This window comes from Oncorhynchus gorbuscha, linkage group LG10, assembly GCF_021184085.1.
Source record: "Oncorhynchus gorbuscha isolate QuinsamMale2020 ecotype Even-year linkage group LG10, OgorEven_v1.0, whole genome shotgun sequence".
Classification (NCBI taxonomy): Eukaryota; Metazoa; Chordata; class Actinopteri; order Salmoniformes; family Salmonidae; genus Oncorhynchus; species Oncorhynchus gorbuscha.
Window position 1 is genome coordinate 36,054,217 of NC_060182.1, and position 19,345 is coordinate 36,073,561.

At 47.5% G+C, this 19,345-nt stretch overlaps 1 protein-coding gene across 3 annotated transcripts in view; it reads left to right on the plus strand.

The window, feature by feature from the left end:
- The window catches only part of LOC124045985 (plexin-A2-like), a 349,620-nt gene that overhangs the window by 152,253 nt on the left and 178,022 nt on the right, over positions 1-19,345 (plus strand). The window contains exon 5 of one of the 3 annotated variants that reach the window (XM_046365866.1): positions 11,480-12,010. The exons of the other annotated variants lie outside the window; for them this stretch is intronic. Coding sequence (XP_046221822.1) covers positions 11,480-11,539 — 60 coding nt within the window. The 3' untranslated portion in view covers positions 11,540-12,010. Of the gene's footprint in view, positions 1-11,479; positions 12,011-19,345 lie in introns of those variants that run through there. 3 annotated transcript variants of the gene reach the window in all.

Genomic DNA, 19,345 nt, shown 5'->3' on the forward strand with positions numbered 1-19,345 from the left:
ACACACGACTACGCACACACACGACTAGGCACCCACACACACACACACACGACTAGGCACACACACGACTAGGCACACACACGACTAGACACACACACACACACACACGACTAGGCACACACACACACACACACGACTAGGCAAACACACGACTAGGCACACACACGACTACGCACACACACGACTAGGCACCCACACACACACACAAACACGACTAGGCACACACACACACACGACTAGGCAAACACACGACTAGGCACACACACGACTACGCACACACACGACTAGGCACACACACAAACACGACTAGGCACACACACGACTAGGCACACACACACACACGACTACGCACACACACGACTAGGCACCCACACACACACACACGACTAGGCACACACACACACACGACTAGGCACACACACACACACAAACGGTAGAGGAACTAGTCTGTTGTTTTAATGGTATAGTATTCGGTCACAAACGTAGGCTCGAGAATAATTCATGGCCTGTATTCACAAAGCATCTAGTGCTGATCAGCTCCTGCTATGAGACGATTTATGGATCCGGGCCCAGGTGTTGACTTTATGATGTTTTAGGATGTTTGCCAAAGGTACACTTAACACTCACGCTCGTTCCAGTGAAATAGCAGCTTTCTTTTGTCCACCTCTGAATGAAGAGGAGTGTGAGAGTCCCAGTGGTGTGACTAACCCACAGAGACCTAGCTGGCCTGTATAACACACTAGCCTTTAACAGGCTAGATTCTGTCTATCCTCACCCCCCTCTTTACAGCCACATACAGACGTGCTGCTGTCTCTGTCACTCTAGAACAGTCTCTTTAGCAGGGAATGCCCCCCCCCCCATCATACCATGTAACATCGGCAACATTACAGCTCAGAGATCATTTGCAAAGAAAATACTCCTACATTTTTTTTCAAGCTTGGCAATTTCTCCCAAGTGCTCAGCTGTGAAATTTGAAATCCATGCATGATTTCCCTTGTATATTTATTTATTTTTGTAGGATTTTGGGCTCAATGCCCCCCCGATCCACCCTCTATCCCATATCCCCAAACCCCCCACTCTTCTTTACCTTTGTTTAAGCAGCGTAAAGACATTCGGAGGAAATGGGTTCAGCGGTTATCAAGACGGGAGAAATTGGAAATAGGATTTATTCACACCTTCTGCTGCCAGGCTTAGATTGGGTGACACACCACTGGATCATTAGAATGCCAGACCTTGGTGCATATGACAGTGTGATTTCATGTGTTAATGGGCAAACACCGTCTGGAGAAGAGCTGATATTAGGCTGGTGTGATCCTGCAGAGGCAGGGCTGATGTTGCAGAGCAGAGCCCAATCTAGTTCGTAAAGCAGCACTGTTCCTGGAGAGTCTTTTGTTTCCCAGGTTTACACCATATAGACCACATGCAGATTGGATTGGCTCACAGCCATTAGAGAGGGAGGGAGGGGTGCACTTTGTGCGTGTGCGCATGTGGGTGTGCGCGCGTGTGCGTGTGCGTGTGTGTGTGTGTGTGTGTGTGTGTGTGTGTGTGCGTGCGTGTGTGTGTGTGTGTGCGTGCGTGCAGAACTCAGGAACAAAATGGAACAGGAGGATGTGATTAATGAGAACAAAGCAACATTAATATTCTCTTAAGAGCTCTCTCTCCCCCCTCTCAACTCTCTCTCTCTCTCTTTCCCTCTCTCTCTCTCGTTCTCTCCTCTCTCCCTTGCTCTCTCTCTCTCTCCACCTCTCCTCTATCTCCTCCCTCCTCTACTAGACTTGGCCTTTAAAACGAGCCACTCTATTTTAAACTCCTCTTCAGACAGCAGCTCCATGAAGAGGACCTGAGGTCTGGAATGTTAGCTCAGTGTGACTCCTGCATTCTGGAGCATTCAAGAACAGGAACAATGACCTGCACATACAGTAGGGCGATAGGGGAAGTCTGGGAAAAGTTGAACAAATAATGACCAACAAAAGAGGGCAAAGAATAGTGAGTGATGTCAAGATGGCAGCAGGACAAAAGACTGGTGGTTAATGGTCTCTCTGTCTTTCCTTCTCCCTCTATCCCTCCATTCACGTTCTCCTTTCGCTCTACTGGCCCTCTCCTTCCTCTCTCTCACGCTCACTTTCTCGGAGTTTGTAGTCAAGTGCCCCTTCCACACTCTCCTCCAACCCGGTCTTGTCCATCTCCGTCCCGTGACCCTGCTCTGACCTGAAGGCAGCCATGTTAGGAGGCAGCTGTTTTAGCCACAGAAAGGGAACAAGTAGAGGGTTTTGACCGTTGACCCTGATCTCTCGTGGCTCTCACACATCACTGTCACCCTGCCGGCCCCGTACAAAAACTGCCATTAAATAGGCTCTCACCACAAGAATAGAGGGGTTGAACAATCAGACGGCTGCTTTCAGGATAGAATCAAAGGACCCTGGAATGGAATGTGTTGAAATCATCAAGCCTCTTTTCAGATTGTTCCAGTGACCTAGCCACATAAGGCTCTTACAGTGCATTTGGAAAGTATTCAGAGCCCTTGACTTTTTCCACATTTTGTTACGTTACTGCCTTATTCTAAAATTGATGGCATAAAAATTGTTACTGATCAATCTACACACAATACCCCATAATGACAAAGCAAAAACGGTTGTTTTTCTATTCTATGTATTTTTTTAAATTATAACTGAAATATTATATTTACATAAGTATTCATACCCTTTACTCAGTACTTTATTGAAGAACCTTTGGCAGCGATTACAGCCTTGAGTCTACTTGGGTATGACGCTACAAGCTTGCAAAGAAGTCACATACCTTATTTACATAAGTATTCACACCCTTTGCTATGATACTGGAAATTGAGATCAGGTGTTATCCTGTTTCCATTGATCATCCTTGAGATGTTTCTACAACTTGATTGGAGTCCATCTGTGGTAAATTAAATTGATTGGACATGATTTGGAAAGGCACACACCTGTCTATATAAGGTCCCACAATTAACAGTGCATGTCAGAGAAAAAACCAAGCCATGAGGTCGAAGGAATTTTCCGTAGAGCTCCGAGACAGGATTGTGTCGAGGCACAGAACTGGGGAAAGGTTCCAAAACAAAATGTCTGCAGCATTGAAGGTCCCCAAGAACACAGTGGCCTCCATCGTTCTTAAATGGAAGAAGTTTGGAACCACCAAGAATCTTCCTAGAACTGGCCGCATGGACAAACTGAGCAATCGGGGGAGAAGGGCCTTTAACCTGATGGTCGTTCTGAGAGCTCCAGTGTTCCTCTGCGGAGATGGGAGAACCTTCCAGAAGGACAACCATCTCTGCAGCACTCCACCAATCAATGGTAGAGTGGCCAGATGGAAGCCATTGCTCAGTAAAAGGCATAGGCCTTGGAGTTTGCCAAAAGGCACTTAAAGGACTCTCAGACAATGAGAAACAAGATGAAACGTCGATTGAAATCTTAGGCCTGAATGCCAAGTCTGGAGGAAACCTGGCACCATCCCTACAGTGAAGCATGGTGGTGGCAGCATCATGCTGTGAGGATGTTTTTCTGGGAGACTAGTCATAATCGAGGGAAAGATGAACGGAGCAAAGTACAGAGAGATTATTGATGAAAACCTGCTCCAGTGCACTCAGGACCTCAGACTGGGGTAAATGTTGCCCTTCCAACAGGGAGACAACGTAGGAGTCTCTGAATGTCCTTGAGTGGCCCAGCCAGAGTCCTCCGAAACACAACCCAACCAAGCCGAACTACTTCTTAACACAGCGCGCATCCAACCCGGAAGCCAGCTGCACCAATGTGTCGGACGAAACACTGTGCACCTGGCAACCTGGTTAGCGTGCACTGCGCCCGGCCCGCCACAGGAGTCGCTGGTGCACAATGAGACAAGGATATCCCTACCGGCCAAACCCTCCCTAACCCGGACGACGCTAGGCCAGTTGTGCGTCACTCCACGGACCTCCCGGTCGCGGCCGGCTGCGACAGAGCCTGGGCGCGAACCCAGAGTCTCTGGTGGCACAGCTAGCACTGCACTGCAGTGCTTTAGACCACTGCGCCACCCGGGAGGCCCAAATCAAACATTTCTTGAGAGGCCTGAAAATATCTGTGCAGTTACGCCCCCCATCCAACCTGACAGAACTTGAGAGGATCTGCAGAGAAGAGTTAGAGAAACTCCCCAAATACAGATGTGCCAAGCTTGTAGTGTCATACCAAAGAAGATGCGAGGCTGTAATCACTGCCAAAGGTTCTTCAACAAAGTACTGAGTAAAGGGTCTGAATAATTTATAAATGTTTTTGCTTTATTATTATTATGGGATATTGTGTACAGATTGATGAGGGGGGACGACGATGTAATCCTTTTTTAGAATAAGGCTGTAACGTAACAAAATGTGGAAAAAGTTAAGGGGTCTAAAAACTTTCCAAATGCACTGTATATAATATATATGTGTCCAAAAAAAAGAGTCACATCAGTCATTCCCTGTTAGTGTCTTTTGAATAGGAGCCGTGAGGCTGCATCCTATCCCTGTAGTGGTTCATGAATGAATTCTTAATCCCTCAATTGTGTCCATACATGGTTGGGTTTTCTAGCCATGGTGATTTAAGTACCAGGAATCATACAGCCATATTAGAGTTTGCATTGGTTTTAAATGGGCTTTACACGACACAACACATTTGACAATGAAACGCCATATATGATGCCATGCGACCATGAAATACATGCGGCTGTGTTTTTATGGAAGAAGGGGTAAGGACAAAGAGCTCTATCTGAAGCAGTTGAGCCTTGATGGTTCACGCAACACATCCACGTATGGGCAGTACAAGACTGAGGAGAGGTGAGTCACCCCAACTAGTACTCCTCTGTTTACAACATATGTGTATGGGACACACTACACTACATTACACTACACTACACAACACTACGCTATACCCTACACTAGACTACACCACACTACACTGGACTAGACTGGACTACTGTAGACTACCCTACACTATACTACACTAGACCACACTACACAACACCACACTACACCAGACTACACTACACTAGACTACACGAGACTACACTAGACTACACTCCACTACACTAGACAACACTAGACTACACTACACTAGACTACACAATACTGACTACACTAGACTACACCACACTAGACAACACTAGACTACACTACACTAGACTAGACAATACTGTACTAGACTACACCACACTAGACTACACTATACTAGACTAGACTACACTAGACTAGACTACACTGTACTAGACTACACCACACTAGACTACACTGTACTAGACTAGACTAGACTACACTACACTAGACAACACTACACTAGACAACACTGTACTAGACTACACTGTACTAGACTACACTACACTAGACAACACTGTACTAGACTACACCACACTAGCCTACACTAGACTACACTGTACTAGACTACACTGTACTACACTACACTACACTACACTACACTAGACTAGACTAGACTACACTACACTACACTACACTACACTACACTAGACTAGACTAGACTACACTACACTACACTACACTATAATAAACTGCACTACACTATACTACATTACTCTACACTATACTACATTATAGCAGTTAAGCCAGCCAGCCAGCCAGTCAGTTGTTCCTACAACAGTCCCTAATAAAGTGGCATCATCCTTCATCTGAGATGTTAGCTATGTTAGGGCTGTACTGGGGTCAGGTTGGCTGCCGCAGGGGTGAGGGCCGACCGGCTGACAACTTCCCATGATATTGACACCTGGACAAACCAGGATAAATGCCCATCAATACAGCCATCCCACCTTATTGATGAAGCCATTTAGCATCTCATTCAATAGAAATCATTTTCAATCCCCCCGACTAACTGCTCACTGCAACCTGCAGCAGTGTGTGTGTGTGTGTGTGTGTGTGTGTGTGTGTGTGTGTGTGTGTGTGTGTGTGTGTGTGTGTGTGTGTGTGTGTGTGTGTGTGTGTGTGTGTGTGTGTGTGTGTGTGTGTGTGTGTGTGTGTGAGACTGAGAGTGTCTGTGCTCTCTCTGGTCGGCTAGGTCAGGGGATGGAGGGTCAGAGGCTAACTGAGATTGTATATCAAACCACAGGGGTCACATGACAGGGTCAGCCTAGGGATGGTGGCTGCTGATTGGGTCACGAGATGCGTGGCATCCATGTGTATGACTAACGGCTGTGTGTGTGTGTGTGTGTGTGTGTGTGTGTGTGTGTGTGTGTGTGTGTGTGTGTGTGTGTGTGTGTGTGTGTGTGTGTGTGTGTGTGTGTGTGTGTGTGTGTGTGTGTGTGTGTGTGTGTGTGTGTGTGTGTGTGTGTGTGTGCATGCTGAGTGTGTTTACACGCCATATGTGTGTTTCTACTCTCGATTTCGAGAGGCCACTCCTCGTCTTGTTAGCCATGTTCCTGCCACGTTCCTCTGTCTGACGTGTGAACGCCACGGTCACCAAGTTCCTTCACCCCTGCTAACAAAGCAGCTAGCTCATTAGCATAAATCCCCGGGTATGCATTGTTAATTGATTTAAGCCAGGATTAGTGTTAATCAGCATGTGTGCCCTGGAACCATGGTCCAATCCTAACCTCATTATTTGATAGCAGCACACGTCCTGTCAGCCCTCATCAACGCATGAATTATTCGGAGGGCGCAGGGCTCACAGAGGTCACAGTCTCCCCCTTCTCCCCTCTTCTGCTTCCCCTTTGCCCTGTTCCTCACCCCCCACACCCCCACCCTCTCCACTAAGCTCAGGTCAATGAAAGACTACTCGGTGGATGGCCACGGCTGCTCCGTCCGTACAGCTGAAGACGGTCCCATGCCAAGGTGGTCTGTCTGGTATTAGTCAATAGAGGCGGTCCCATGCCAGGGTGGTCTGTCTTGTATTAGTCAATAGAGGAGGTCCCATGCCAGGGTGGTCTGTCTTGTATTAGTCAATAGAGGAGGTCCCATGCCAGGGTGGTCTGTCTTGTATTAGTCAATAGAGGAGGTCCCATGCCAGGGTGGTCTGTCTTGTATTAGTCAATAGAGGAGGTCCCATGCCAGGGTGGTCTGTCTGTTATTAGTCAATAGAGGAGGTCCCATGCCAGGGTGGTCTGTCTGTTATTAGTCAATAGAGGTGGTCCCATGCCAGGGTGGTCTGTCTTGTATTAGTCAATAGAGGAGATCCCATGCCAGGGTGGTCTGTCTTGTATTAGTCAATAGAGGAGGTCCCATGCCAGGGTGGTCTGTCTGATATTAGTCAATAGAGGAGATCCCATGCCAGGGTGGTCTGTCTTGTATTAGTCAATAGAGGAGGTCCCATGCCAGGGTGGTCTGTCTGATATTAGTCAATAGAGGAGATCCCATGCCAGGGTGGTCTGTCTGATATTAGTCAATAGAGGAGGTCCCATGCCAGGGTGGTCTGTCTTGTATTAGTCAATAGAGGAGGTCCCATGCCAGGGTGGTCTGTCTTGTATTAGTCAATAGAGGAGGTCCCATGCCAGGGTGGTCTGTCTGATATTAGTCAATAGAGGAGGTCCCATGCCAGGGTGGTCTGTCTGATATTATTCAATAGAGGAGGTCCCATGCCAGGGTGGTCTGTCTTGTATTAGTCAATAGAGGAGGTCCCATGCTAGAGTGGTCTGTCTGATATTAGTCAATAGAGGAGGTCCCATGCCAGGGTGGTCTGTCTGATATTAGTCAATAGAGGAGGTCCCATGCCCGGGTGGTCTGTCTGATATTAGTCAATAGAGGAGATCCCATGCCAGGGTGGTCTGTCTGATATTAGTCAATAGAGGAGGTCCCATGCCCGGTTGGTCTGTCTGATATTAGTCAATAGAGGAGGTCCCATGCCAGGGTGGTCTGTCTGGTATTAGTCAATAGAGGAGGTCCCATGCCCGGTTGGTCTGTCTGATATTAGTCAATAGAGGAGGTCCCATGCCAGGGTGGTCTGTCTGATATTAGTCAATAGAGGAGGTCCCATGCCAGGGTGGTCTGTCTTGTATTAGTCAATAGAGGAGGTCCCATGCTAGAGTGGTCTGTCTGATATTAGTCAATAGAGGAGGTCCCATGCCAGGGTGGTCTGTCTGATATTAGTCAATAGAGGAGGTCCCATGCCAGGGTGGTCTGTCTTGTATTAGTCAATAGAGGAGGTCCCATGCCCGGGTGGTCTGTCTGATATTAGTCAATAGAGGAGGTCCCATGCCAGGGTGGTCTGTCTGATATTAGTCAATAGAGGAGATCCCATGCCAGGGTGGTCTGTCTGATATTAGTCAATAGAGGAGGTCCCATGCCAGGGTGGTCTGTCTTGTATTAGTCAATAGAGGAGGTCCCATGCCAGGGTGGTCTGTCTGATATTAGTCAATAGAGGAGGTCCCATGCCAGGGTGGTCTGTCTGATATTAGTCAATAGAGGAGATCCCATGCCAGGGTGGTCTGTCTTGTATTAGTCAATAGAGGCCAGGGTGGTCTGTCTGATATTAGTCAATAGAGGTCCCATGCCAGGGTGGTCTGTCTTGTATTAGTCAATAGAGGAGGTCCCATGCCAGGGTGGTCTGTCTGATATTAGTCAATAGAGGAGGTCCCATGCCAGGGTGGTCTGTCTGATATTAGTCAATAGAGGAGATCCCATGCCAGGGTGGTCTGTCTGATATTAGTCAATAGAGGAGGTCCCATGCCAGGGTGGTCTGTCTGATATTAGTCAATAGAGGAGGTCCCATGCCAGGGTGGTCTGTCTGATATTAGTCAATAGAGGAGGTCCCATGCCAGGGTGGTCTGTCTTGTATTAGTCAATAGAGGAGGTCCCATGCCAGGGTGGTCTGTCTGATATTAGTCAATAGAGGAGGTCCCATGCCAGGGTGGTCTGTCTTGTATTAGTCAATAGAGGAGGTCCCATGCCAGGGTGGTCTGTCTTGTATTAGTCAATAGAGGAGGTCCCATGCCAGGGTGGTCTGTCTGATATTAGTCAATAGAGGAGGTCCCATGCCAGGGTGGTCTGTCTTGTATTAGTCAATAGAGGAGGTCCCATAGTCAATAGAGGAGGTCCCATGCCAGGGTGGTCTGTCTTGTATTAGTCAATAGAGGAGGTCCCATGCCAGGGTGGTCTGTCTTGTATTAGTCAATAGAGGAGGTCCCATGCCAGGGTGGTCTGTCTGATATTAGTCAATAGAGGAGGTCCCATGCCAGGGTGGTCTGTCTGATATTAGTCAATAGAGGAGGTCCCATGCCAGGGTGGTCTGTCTGATATCAAAGTTGTCATCAAGGCAAAAGCTGTCTACTTTGAAGAATCTAAAATAGATTTAGTTTTGTTTAACACTTTTTTGGTTACTACTTGATTCCATATGTGTTATTTCATAGTTGTGATGTCTTCACTATTATTCTACAATGTAGGAGATAGTAAAAATATAGAAAACCCCTGGATTGAGTCGGTGTGTCTAAACTTTTGACCGGTACTATGTGTTATGATCATGCTGTCCTTCAGTCTCTCAATGATACATTTGAAGGAGAACAAAAAGAAACCAATTAAATAATTAAACCACACAGAAAAAACAGAGTAAGGTATAAAAAATAAAAATACACTTTTTAGAAAATAACTTTTTTTAAATGTATTTTTATTTAGCCTGTGGTGTCATTTAACAACAAAGAATAAATTCAGATCACTCACTGCTGCAGCAGTGGGGGGGGACCGTGAGGCTGGAGAGGACCGAGAGACTGATATTAGGGGAGGACCGGGAGGCTGTCTGAGAGGACCGTGGAGGCTGAGAGGACCGTGAGGCTTGTATTAGGGGAGGACCGCCAGGGAGGCTGTCTGGGGAGGACCATGCCGAGGCTGGGGAGGATCCGAGAGGTGGTCTGGGAGGACCGAGAGGCATGGGGGAGGACTGTGAGGCATGGGGAGGACTGATATTGTCAGGAGGGGGAGGACTGTCTGAGGCGGGGGAGGACTGCCAGGGAGGCTGGGAAGGACCGTGAGGTGGGGGGAGGAGGTCCCATGCCAGGTGGGGGAGGACCATGCCAGGTGGGGGGGACCGCCAGGGAGGCGGGGGAGGACCGTGAGGCAATAGAGGGGGAGGAGTCAATAGCGAGGCTGCCAGGGTGGGGAGTCAATAGAGTGGACCATGCGAGGGTGGGGGTGGACCATGCGAGGCTGGGGAGGACCGTGAGGCTGGAGAGGACCGTGAGGCTAAAATAGGGGGAGGATTCCGTGAGGCGGGGGAGGACCGTGAGGCGGGGGAGGACCGTGAGGCAGGGGGAGGACACGAAAAAAACAGAGAGGCTGGGGAGGACAAAGAATAAATTCAGATCATTCAGGCAGGGGGAGGACCGTGAGGCTGGAGAGGACCGAGAGGCGGGGGAGGACTGTGAGGCGGGGAAGGACCGAGAGGCGGGGGAGGACTGTGAGGCGGGGAAGGACCGTGAGGCGGGGAGGACCGTGAGGCGGGGGAGGACAGAGAGGCGGGGGAGGACCGAGAGGCGGGGGAGGACCGAGAGGCGGGGGAGGACCTGAGGTGAGGCAGGGGAGGACTGTGAGGCGGGGAAGGACCGTGAGGCGGGGGAGGACCGCGAGGCTGGGGAGGACCGTGAGGCGGGGAAGGACCGTGAGGCGGGGGAGGACCGTGAGGCAGGGGAGGACAGAGAGGCGGGGGAGGACCGTCGGACGGGGGAAGGGGCACAAGTGACGGGTGCGCACACACACGGAGCCGCAAGCAGCACAGGAAGCTCAGCCGAGCGGGCACACACACATACACACAAACAGGGAAGTCGTTAAATCGGTTAGAAGTCGCTGGGACAGCCTTAGCTACATTTGACTGGTTTGACGTGTTGCTGATTTATACCGGGTTCTTCTGACCCCTCTTTAGCTTATTTCTGCCATGGAACCAGGCTAGACTGACATCTATACCACCTCCATCCCTCTTTCTTTCTCTTACTAAAGGGAGGTACCTAGTCAGTTGTACAACTGAATGCCTTCAACTGAAATGTGTCTAACGCATTCAACCCCTCTGAATCAGAGAGGCCTTAATAATCCACATCCACGTTGCCCGGGGAACAGTGGGTTAACTGCCTTGCTCAGAGCAACAGATTTGTACCTTGTCTGCTCTGGGATTCAATCCAGCAACCTTTTCGGTTAGTGGCCCAACCCTCTAACCACTAGGCTAGCTGCCGCCCCACTACACTGTGGATGATGACCTTACAAGGAATGACCTGTAGCTAGATGGTATGAAGTCTGCATGTCTAGTGTGGTCAGTTGATCGTTCACTATCAGAGACATCAGACACATCGTTGTCCATGATCGTGGAGAGAAAGAGTACCCAAATGTGCTTGAACTTGTTTCAGGCCCCAAATATCCAGAAATGTATTTCTTCCTCTACACTGATTAGGTGATTAGGTGCAAAGCACAGCATCTTTACTCGATATTCTTACTTGGCTTTTTTCTTACTCACTGTGAAAAAGAATGGATTTTATCTCGTTTTCTTCTCTCTCTCTCTCTCTCTCCCTCTCTCTCTCTGATGTGTAGAGGGCTCAGGAGCAGAGCAGAGCAGGTCTGGCAGGACAATCAGAGAGGAACGCTAATTGAGATGTTACTCTGTCATCAGTCGTCATCCCTGCCTCCATGTGAATCTCCCTGTGACTGTACGTGTGACTGCATCATGTCACCCAGCCTTTGTGTGTGTTTCCCAGCCCGTCTACAGAATCCTCCGGCGTCCTTTCTTGTCACTAATGGCGGGCTGACGTTTCACTATCCTAATTGTAGGCTTTAATTGCAACAATTATTTACAAGCCTAATTAAAGCAGTCAGAGTCTGGGGGAGTTGGTGAGTGCCAGTTCAAGGCATCAGGCTGTCTGGAGTTGGTTCAGCCTGTCAGGGGTGAGATAGTAAGACAACAGACAGTGGTGGTGGAGGGGAGGATGTCGTGCTGCTATCATTATTGTTTGTCATCTAATTGTAGGAGGCAGTCGAGCTGTGTTATGTGTCTGCATCTCTCTCTCTCTCTCTCTCTCTCTCTCTCTCTCTCTCTCTCTCTCTCTCTCTCTCTCTCTCTCTCTCTCTCTCTCTCTCTGTTTTTTTTGGGTAGCCATGTCTTTTTATGTCTGCCGGTTTCTATTGCCAATCGGTGGTCACTCAGCCTGTACTTGGTAAAGATCTGTCTCTGCTTCGTATCTCTGACAGAGTAGAGATATTCAGCCAATTCATATTCTCTGTTTAGGGTCAGATAGCAATTTAGTCAGCTTTGGGATTTTGTTTCGTTTTTCCAATGTTGTAAATATGAGTCCTTTGATTGGTTCATGATTTTGTTATTGGAATTCTTTCTTTTGAAGCAGTGCTGGTGTCAACTTGGTTGGTGAGGTCCAACACCAGCTGGCTGAGAGGGCTCTTGTCTGGGCTCAGCTCTTGGGTTTGAAGTGCTTTAAATTACAGACTTGAATTTGGACTTGAATTTAGATGTAGCCAACATTTTAATGATATTTTCTGTATTTTCATTATTACTGGAAAACGGACCAATTCTGCCCTACATGCATTAGTTGGTGTATTTCTCTGGACTTGTAGAATTTTCCGACAGAATTCTGCATGTAGGGCTTCAATTGGATGTTTGTCCCACATTTTAAAGTCCAGTTTATTGAGTGGCCCCCAAACCTCACTTCCATGAAGAGCTATAGGTAGGATTACACTGTCAAATATTTTGGTACAAATTCTAATTGGGATGTTGATTTTGAATAAGTTCATTTTTAATGCATACAATGCTCTGCAGGCTTTTTATTTGAGTGCATTCACTGCCGTATTAAAGTTTCCCAATGCAGATATGGTCAGACCAAGGTAGGTGTCATTTTTAGTGTGTTCAATTAAGGTGTTGTTCAGGGTGAATTTATATTTGTGTTTCTGATCTGCTTTTTTTTAAATCATGATTTTCGTTTTTTGGAAATTTACTGCCAGGGCCCAATTATAGCAATATTGCTCTATAATATTGAAGACCTTCTTTGGTTGGTGATAGAAATTCCAAGTCATCAGCATATAGCAGGTATTTCACTTCTGAGTGCTGTCCTGGGGCTGGAGAATGGTCCAACATGTCTGCTAATTCATTGATATAAATGTTGAAAAGATTTGGACTCAAACTGCAGCCTTGTCTCACACCTCGACATTGTGAAAATAATTATGTTCTTTGTTTTTTTGATTTTTATTGTACACTTGTTTTCTGTGTACATACATTTTATTAAGTCATATACCTCTCTCTCTCTCTCTCTCTCTCGCTCTGTTTCTCGCTCTCTCGCTCTCGCTCTCTGTTTTTCTCTCGCTCGCTCTCTCTCTCGCTCTGTTTCTCTCTCTCTCTCTCGCTGTTTCTCTCTCTCTTTCTCTATGTGCTCAAAGCCAGTCATATTCCCCAGCCTGCCCCTCTCTCTCTGTCTCTCTGTCTGTCTACAGCTACAGTCTGCAATGCATAATGACTCTCTCCTCCTCTGTTGTGAGTGTGGACAATAACAACAACAACTTCAGTGCTCTTGAAATATCTCCCAGCGGGTGTCTTAGCCCTGAGGCTCTGGAGAATGCTATAGTTGTAGAGGAGAGAGAGAGTGGTCGGTGTACACCATGTGTATCCTGTACAAACGACTAATAAAGACTGAAACTGAATTGAAACGAAGTAGTCTCGCCCGGCCAACGCTACAGGTGTGTCTGGGCCTGAAAAGGCCTAAAGGTGTGTGTGCGTACTAGGTGTGTGTGTGCATGCGCTGAGCAGGCCTTGGGTTCGTTTGGTCTGGTTTGGCAGGCTAGTGGGAGGTCCGGTACGGTCCTGCCTGCCCGTTGCCCTGCTTTCCTGTAACCGTGGGCTGCCTGGCGCAGGACGACAAGCTACTAGAACTGCATCATATCTCCAATTCACACATGCATATAATACACACTTGTACATGTGTGAAATAGGACAAATATAAGCGCCCACCAAATTGTTATTATCATATGCTGTGTGTCTGGTCTCCAAATGGTTGTGCTGCAGTGGGAAACACAGAGCGCTGTGAGAGTTGATCGTTTTCCTGCTGAACACAGTGGTGGTGACGGCTCTGACCTTATTCTACCCAGAATACAGCAGCAGCTAGAAGCGAGAAACAACAGCCCAGTCCCCCTCGATTATTTCTCTCCGTCTCTCTCCCTCCCTCCCTCCTCTTCCTCCCTCTCCCTCTCTCGATCTCATCTGACTTTACTCCCGCCTCTTCCTCCCTCTCATCTGACTTTACTCTCTCCTCTTCCCCTACTCTTCCTCCCTCTCTCGATCTCATCTGACTTTACTCTCTCCTCTTCCTCTCCTCTTCCTCCCTCTCTCTATCTCATCTGACTTACTCTCTCCTCTTCCTCCCTCTCTCGATCTCATCTGACTTTACTCTCTCCTCTTCCTCTCCTCTTCCTCCCTCTCTCGATCTCATCTGACTTTACTCTCTACTCTTCCTCCCTCTCTCGATCTCATCTGACTTTACTCTCTCCTCTTCCTCTCCTCTTCCTCCCTCTCTCTATCTCATCTGATTTTACTCTCTCCTCTTCCTCCCTCTCTCTGTCTCATCTGACTTTACTCTCTCCTCTTCCTCCCTCTCTCTGTCTCATCTGACTTTACTCTCTCCTCTTCCTCCCTCTCTCTATCTCATCTGACTTTACTCTCTCCTCTTCCTCCCTCTCTCTATCTCATCGGACTTTACTCTCTCCTCTTCCTCCCTCTCTCTATCTCATCTGACTTTACTATCTCCTCTTCCTCCCTCTCTCTATCTCATCGGACTTTACTCTCTCCTCTTCCTCCCTCTCTCTATCTCATCGGACTTTACTCTCTCCTCTTCCTCCGTCTCTCTATCTCATCGGACATTACTCTCTCCTCTTCCTCCCTCTCTCTATCTCATCTGACTTTACTCTCTCCTCTTCCTCCCTCTCTCTATCTCATCGGACATTACTCTCTCCTCTCTTACTCCCCTCTATCAGAACAGGACCGCAGGGAGGACTCATCCCACGGTGCCTCTCTCGCCGTCTCTCTCTCTCATCTCTCTCTCTCTCTCACCACTCTGACAGAGCTGTCAGCCAGTTCTGTAGTGCTTGATGAACTGAGTCTACATGTTCTGTCCTGTTCAGTGTTGTCCGTTCAGTCTGAAGTCTCCACTCTCTTCTTTCCAAGCCGAGGAGAAATACAGAAGGCTTCTCATAGTGCTTTGTCGCAGTAACGTAGCGTGTTCCTATAGAGGCCTGTTTATGATTGAACCTTTGTTTTAACAGGGAGTCAACACTGAGACCGAGAGTCTCATTTCCAGGGGAAGGCTGTGTACACAATACACATCAAGATACCATGTGCTCATTTAAAACTACGCATGCATAAATACATGTTAAAATACACACACAAAATACGCAAAACACAATCAAAAACAACAGTTACATTTCTCTGCGAAACTGAGAAACGCTCTAAACTGCCTGAGCGGCACCAGAACATCCAATTTGAATAAGAATCTGCAAATTGTTCAAGCAGTGGGGTGCATTAAAACGAAAAGCGGATTTACCTCTTTCGGTTGAGACCTGAGGAATATCAGGAGTTAACCAACCCTGGGAAAGTGTGAGGTAAGTCATGTTTTTATTGATATGCTAATGTGCAGTTTGTGTAGAGAGTAGAGAGCTGCAGAGTGGCTACAGGCAATATCCCTCCATTCTGCCTGCATCTCCTCTAGACCCCCTGATTGGCAGGTCCACATGTTATTGGCAGACAGGTGCTGTTTGATAGGATGCAAATCAGTCAGTGTGTCTGTGTTGTGTGTGTGTGCGGGCGTGTGTGTTAGTGTTAGTTGACTCATAACCCTCTGTCTCCGCGGTTATATCCGCCGGGCGTGTTTAGGGTCATGAAATATCGTGTGAACGAAGGGCGGGTGGGTGGTGGGTGGTGGGTGGTGGGTGGTGGGCTGGTTAAATAAAGAGAAAACGATGCATCAAATTCCATATGTGTAATTCATGTGGCATTCATATCTACACACTCTTAGAATAAAAGGTGCTATCTAGAACCTCAAAGGGTTCTTCGGCTGTCCCCATGGGAGAACCCTTTGAAGAACCTTTGTTGGTTCCAGGTAGAACCCTTTTGGGTTCCAAGTAGAACCCTTCCCACAGTTGGTTCTACATTGAACCAAAAATGGTTTTACCTGGGAGCAAAAAGGGTTTTGCCTGGAACCAAAACGGGTTCTCCTACGGGGACAGCCGAAGACCATGTGTATTTGACTATGCGTGTGTGTGTGTGTGCTCATGTGTGTGTGTGTGTTGTGTCCCTATGCAGCAGTAATTCCAGTGTAATAGCTAGCGGTATAAGGAACAGCCGGAGGCTGGTTAATGGAAGTCACTAGAGGAGAGCTCAGTGCTGAGCCGGCCTCATGCAGGGAGAGCCTAGAGAGAACACGCATTCTCACAGTCGTCGACGCAGGTACTTATGCATACCCTCACAGATAAAAGATGAATGTGGATCACTGTATATCACATCGTATACGCCATGCAAAATGTAGGACAAATAATATGAGAAGGAGTATGGAGTAGATAAGGCCGGTGATTTAAAGCAGAGCCACAGAGAGGCAGACAGCCTGGTGAAATATTAGCTCTGCACTTGTAAATGGGATATTTGATAACGGCAGGACCAGAGTGCAGCGAGATATTTGGTCCTGACAAGATCAGAGTTGTGTAATTGAAAGGGCCACAGGATGATGGATGTGGTGGAGAGATGTTCAGTTAGAATCCTGCTGTGAGGGTTTTGTGGTAGAGGAAGAGCGTCAGCTCCATACTGTGTGGTTTCAGCCTGCTGTAGCAAAGCCTTGTGAGTTTCAGACCTCATTGACATTTTAGTCATTTAGCAGACGCTCTTATCCAGAGCGACTTACAGGAGCGATTAGGGTCAAGTGCCTTGCTCAAGGGCATAACGACAGATTTACACCTAGCCAGCTCAGGGATTCGAACTCGTGACCTTTTGCTCTTATCCACTAGGCTACCTGTCGCCCATCATACCTGTAGCCTACTGTACTACATATAATCGGCTAAATCAATTCTTCTGAGAGGGAATGTTTATCTTGCATTTTGCACCCTGCGGTATCTAAAGCTAGTAACTTGCCCTGGTTAGTAAACAGTTCTACTGAGGAAACAGTCCCGAGAGCAGGATGGGAGAGAGAGAGCGAGGGTTTCATCTCATTATGTTCTCTCCTTATAACACCTCATCAAACAAAGAGACTGGGGGACTTTCTATTTTTTTTCTCTATCTCTCTCTCTCTTTACCACCACACACACATGTTCCTATATTCCCCAGCATTCCATGGTATAATAGTGAATTAAGAGAGTCATACACGTGGTTGTAGGAAACACACCCAGTTGTCGTACTGGTCAGAGTCCTAGCACACAGAGAGAGAGAAATAGAGAGGGGGGGGTGATGAGTTGGAGACTGGGCTGGACTTCCTAATCTCCTTCCAAATGTATGACCATGTTAGAGACACTATTTCCCTAATATAATAATAATATATGCCATTTAGCAGACGCTTTTATCCAAAGCGACTTACAGTCATGTGTGCATACATTCTACGTATGGGTGGTCCCGGGGATCGAACCCACTACCCTGGCGTTACAAGCGCCATGCTCTACCAACTGAGCTACAGAAGGACCATGTAGTGATGCCAACTGATGTGGCTTTTTGTAATGTCAGTTAAGTTCAACAAATCACAGCACCTATTTTATGTTATGTTATTTATGTTATGTTATGTTATTTATGTTATGTTAGAGACACATATTTCCCTCAGACCCATGAAGAATTTGAAAACAAATGCAGTTTTGATGAACTCTCATATCTATTAGGTGAAATACCATAGTGTTCCATCATAGGTGACCTGTTGCCACAAAAAAAGGGCAACCAATGAAGAACAAACACCATTGTAAATACAACCCATATTTATGCTTATTTATTTTCCCTCTTGTACTTCAACTATTTGCACATAGTTGCAACACTGTACATATCTGTAATATAACATTTGAAATGTCTATTCCTTTTAAACTTTTGTGAGTGTAACGTTTACTGTTAATTTCTGATTGTTTATTTCACTTTTGTTTATTATCTACTTCACTTGCTTTGCCAATGTAAACATACGTTTCCCATACCAATAAAACTATTGAATTGAATTGGGAGAGAGAACGAAAGAGAGAGAAAGGGAAAGAGAGAGACTGGAAAAGAGAGAGACCGGGAAAGAGAGAGACAGGGAAAGAGAGAGACCGGGAAAGAGAGAGACATGGAAAGAGAGAGACTGGGAAAGAGAGAGACAGGGAAAGAGAGAGACAGGGAAAGAGAGAGACAGGGAAAGAGAGAAACAGGGAAAGAGAGAAACAGGGAAAGAGAGAAACAGGGAACGAGAGAAACAGGGAAAGAGAGAGAAACAGGGAAAGAGAGAGACTGGGAAAGAGAGAGAACGTGAAAGAGAGAGAAAGGGAAAGAGAGAGACAGGGAAAGAGAGAGACAGGGAAAGAGAGAGACCGGGAAAGAGAGAGACAGGGAAAGAGAGAGACCGGGAAAGAGAGAGACCGGGAAAGAGAGAGACCGGGAAAGAGAGAGACAGGGAAAGAGAGAGACCGGGAAAGAGAGAGACAGGGAAAGAGAGAGACAGGGAAAGAGAGAGACTGGGAAAGAGAGAGACTGGGAAAGAGAGAGACCGGGAAAGAGAGAGACCGGGAAAGAGAGAGACAGGGAAAGAGAGAGACTGGGAAAGAGAGAGACCGGGAAAGAGAGAGACTGGGAAAGAGAGAGACCGGGAAAGAGAGAGACCGGGAAAGAGAGAGACCGGGAAAGAGAGAGACCGGGAAAGAGCGAGACAGGGAAAGAGAGAGACAGGGAAAGAGAGAGACCGGGAAAGAGAGACACATGGAAAGAGAGAGACCGGGAAAGAGAGAGACCGGGAAAGAGAGAGACCGGGAAAGAGAGAGACCGGGAAAGAGAAAGACCGGGAAAGAGAGAGACAGGGAAAGAGAGAGACTGGGAAAGAGAGAGACCGGGAAAGAGAGAGACCGGGAAAGAGAGAGACCGGGAAAGAGAGAGACGGGGAAAGAGAGAGACGGGGAAAGAGAGAGACCGGGAAAGAGAGAGACAGGGAAAGAGAGAGACAGGGAAATAGAGAGACCGGGAAAGAGAGAGACGGGGAAAGAGAGAGACGGGGAAAGAGAGAGACGGGGAAAGAGAGAGACGGGGAAAGAGAGAGACGGGGAAAGAGAGAGACCGGGAAAGAGAGAGACAGGGAAAGAGAGAGACCGGGAAAGAGAGAGACAGGGAAAGAGAGAGACAGGGAAAGAGAGAGACTGGGAAAGAGAGAGACTGGGAAAGAGAGAGACCGGGAAAGAGAGAGACAGGGAAAGAGAGAGACCGGGAAA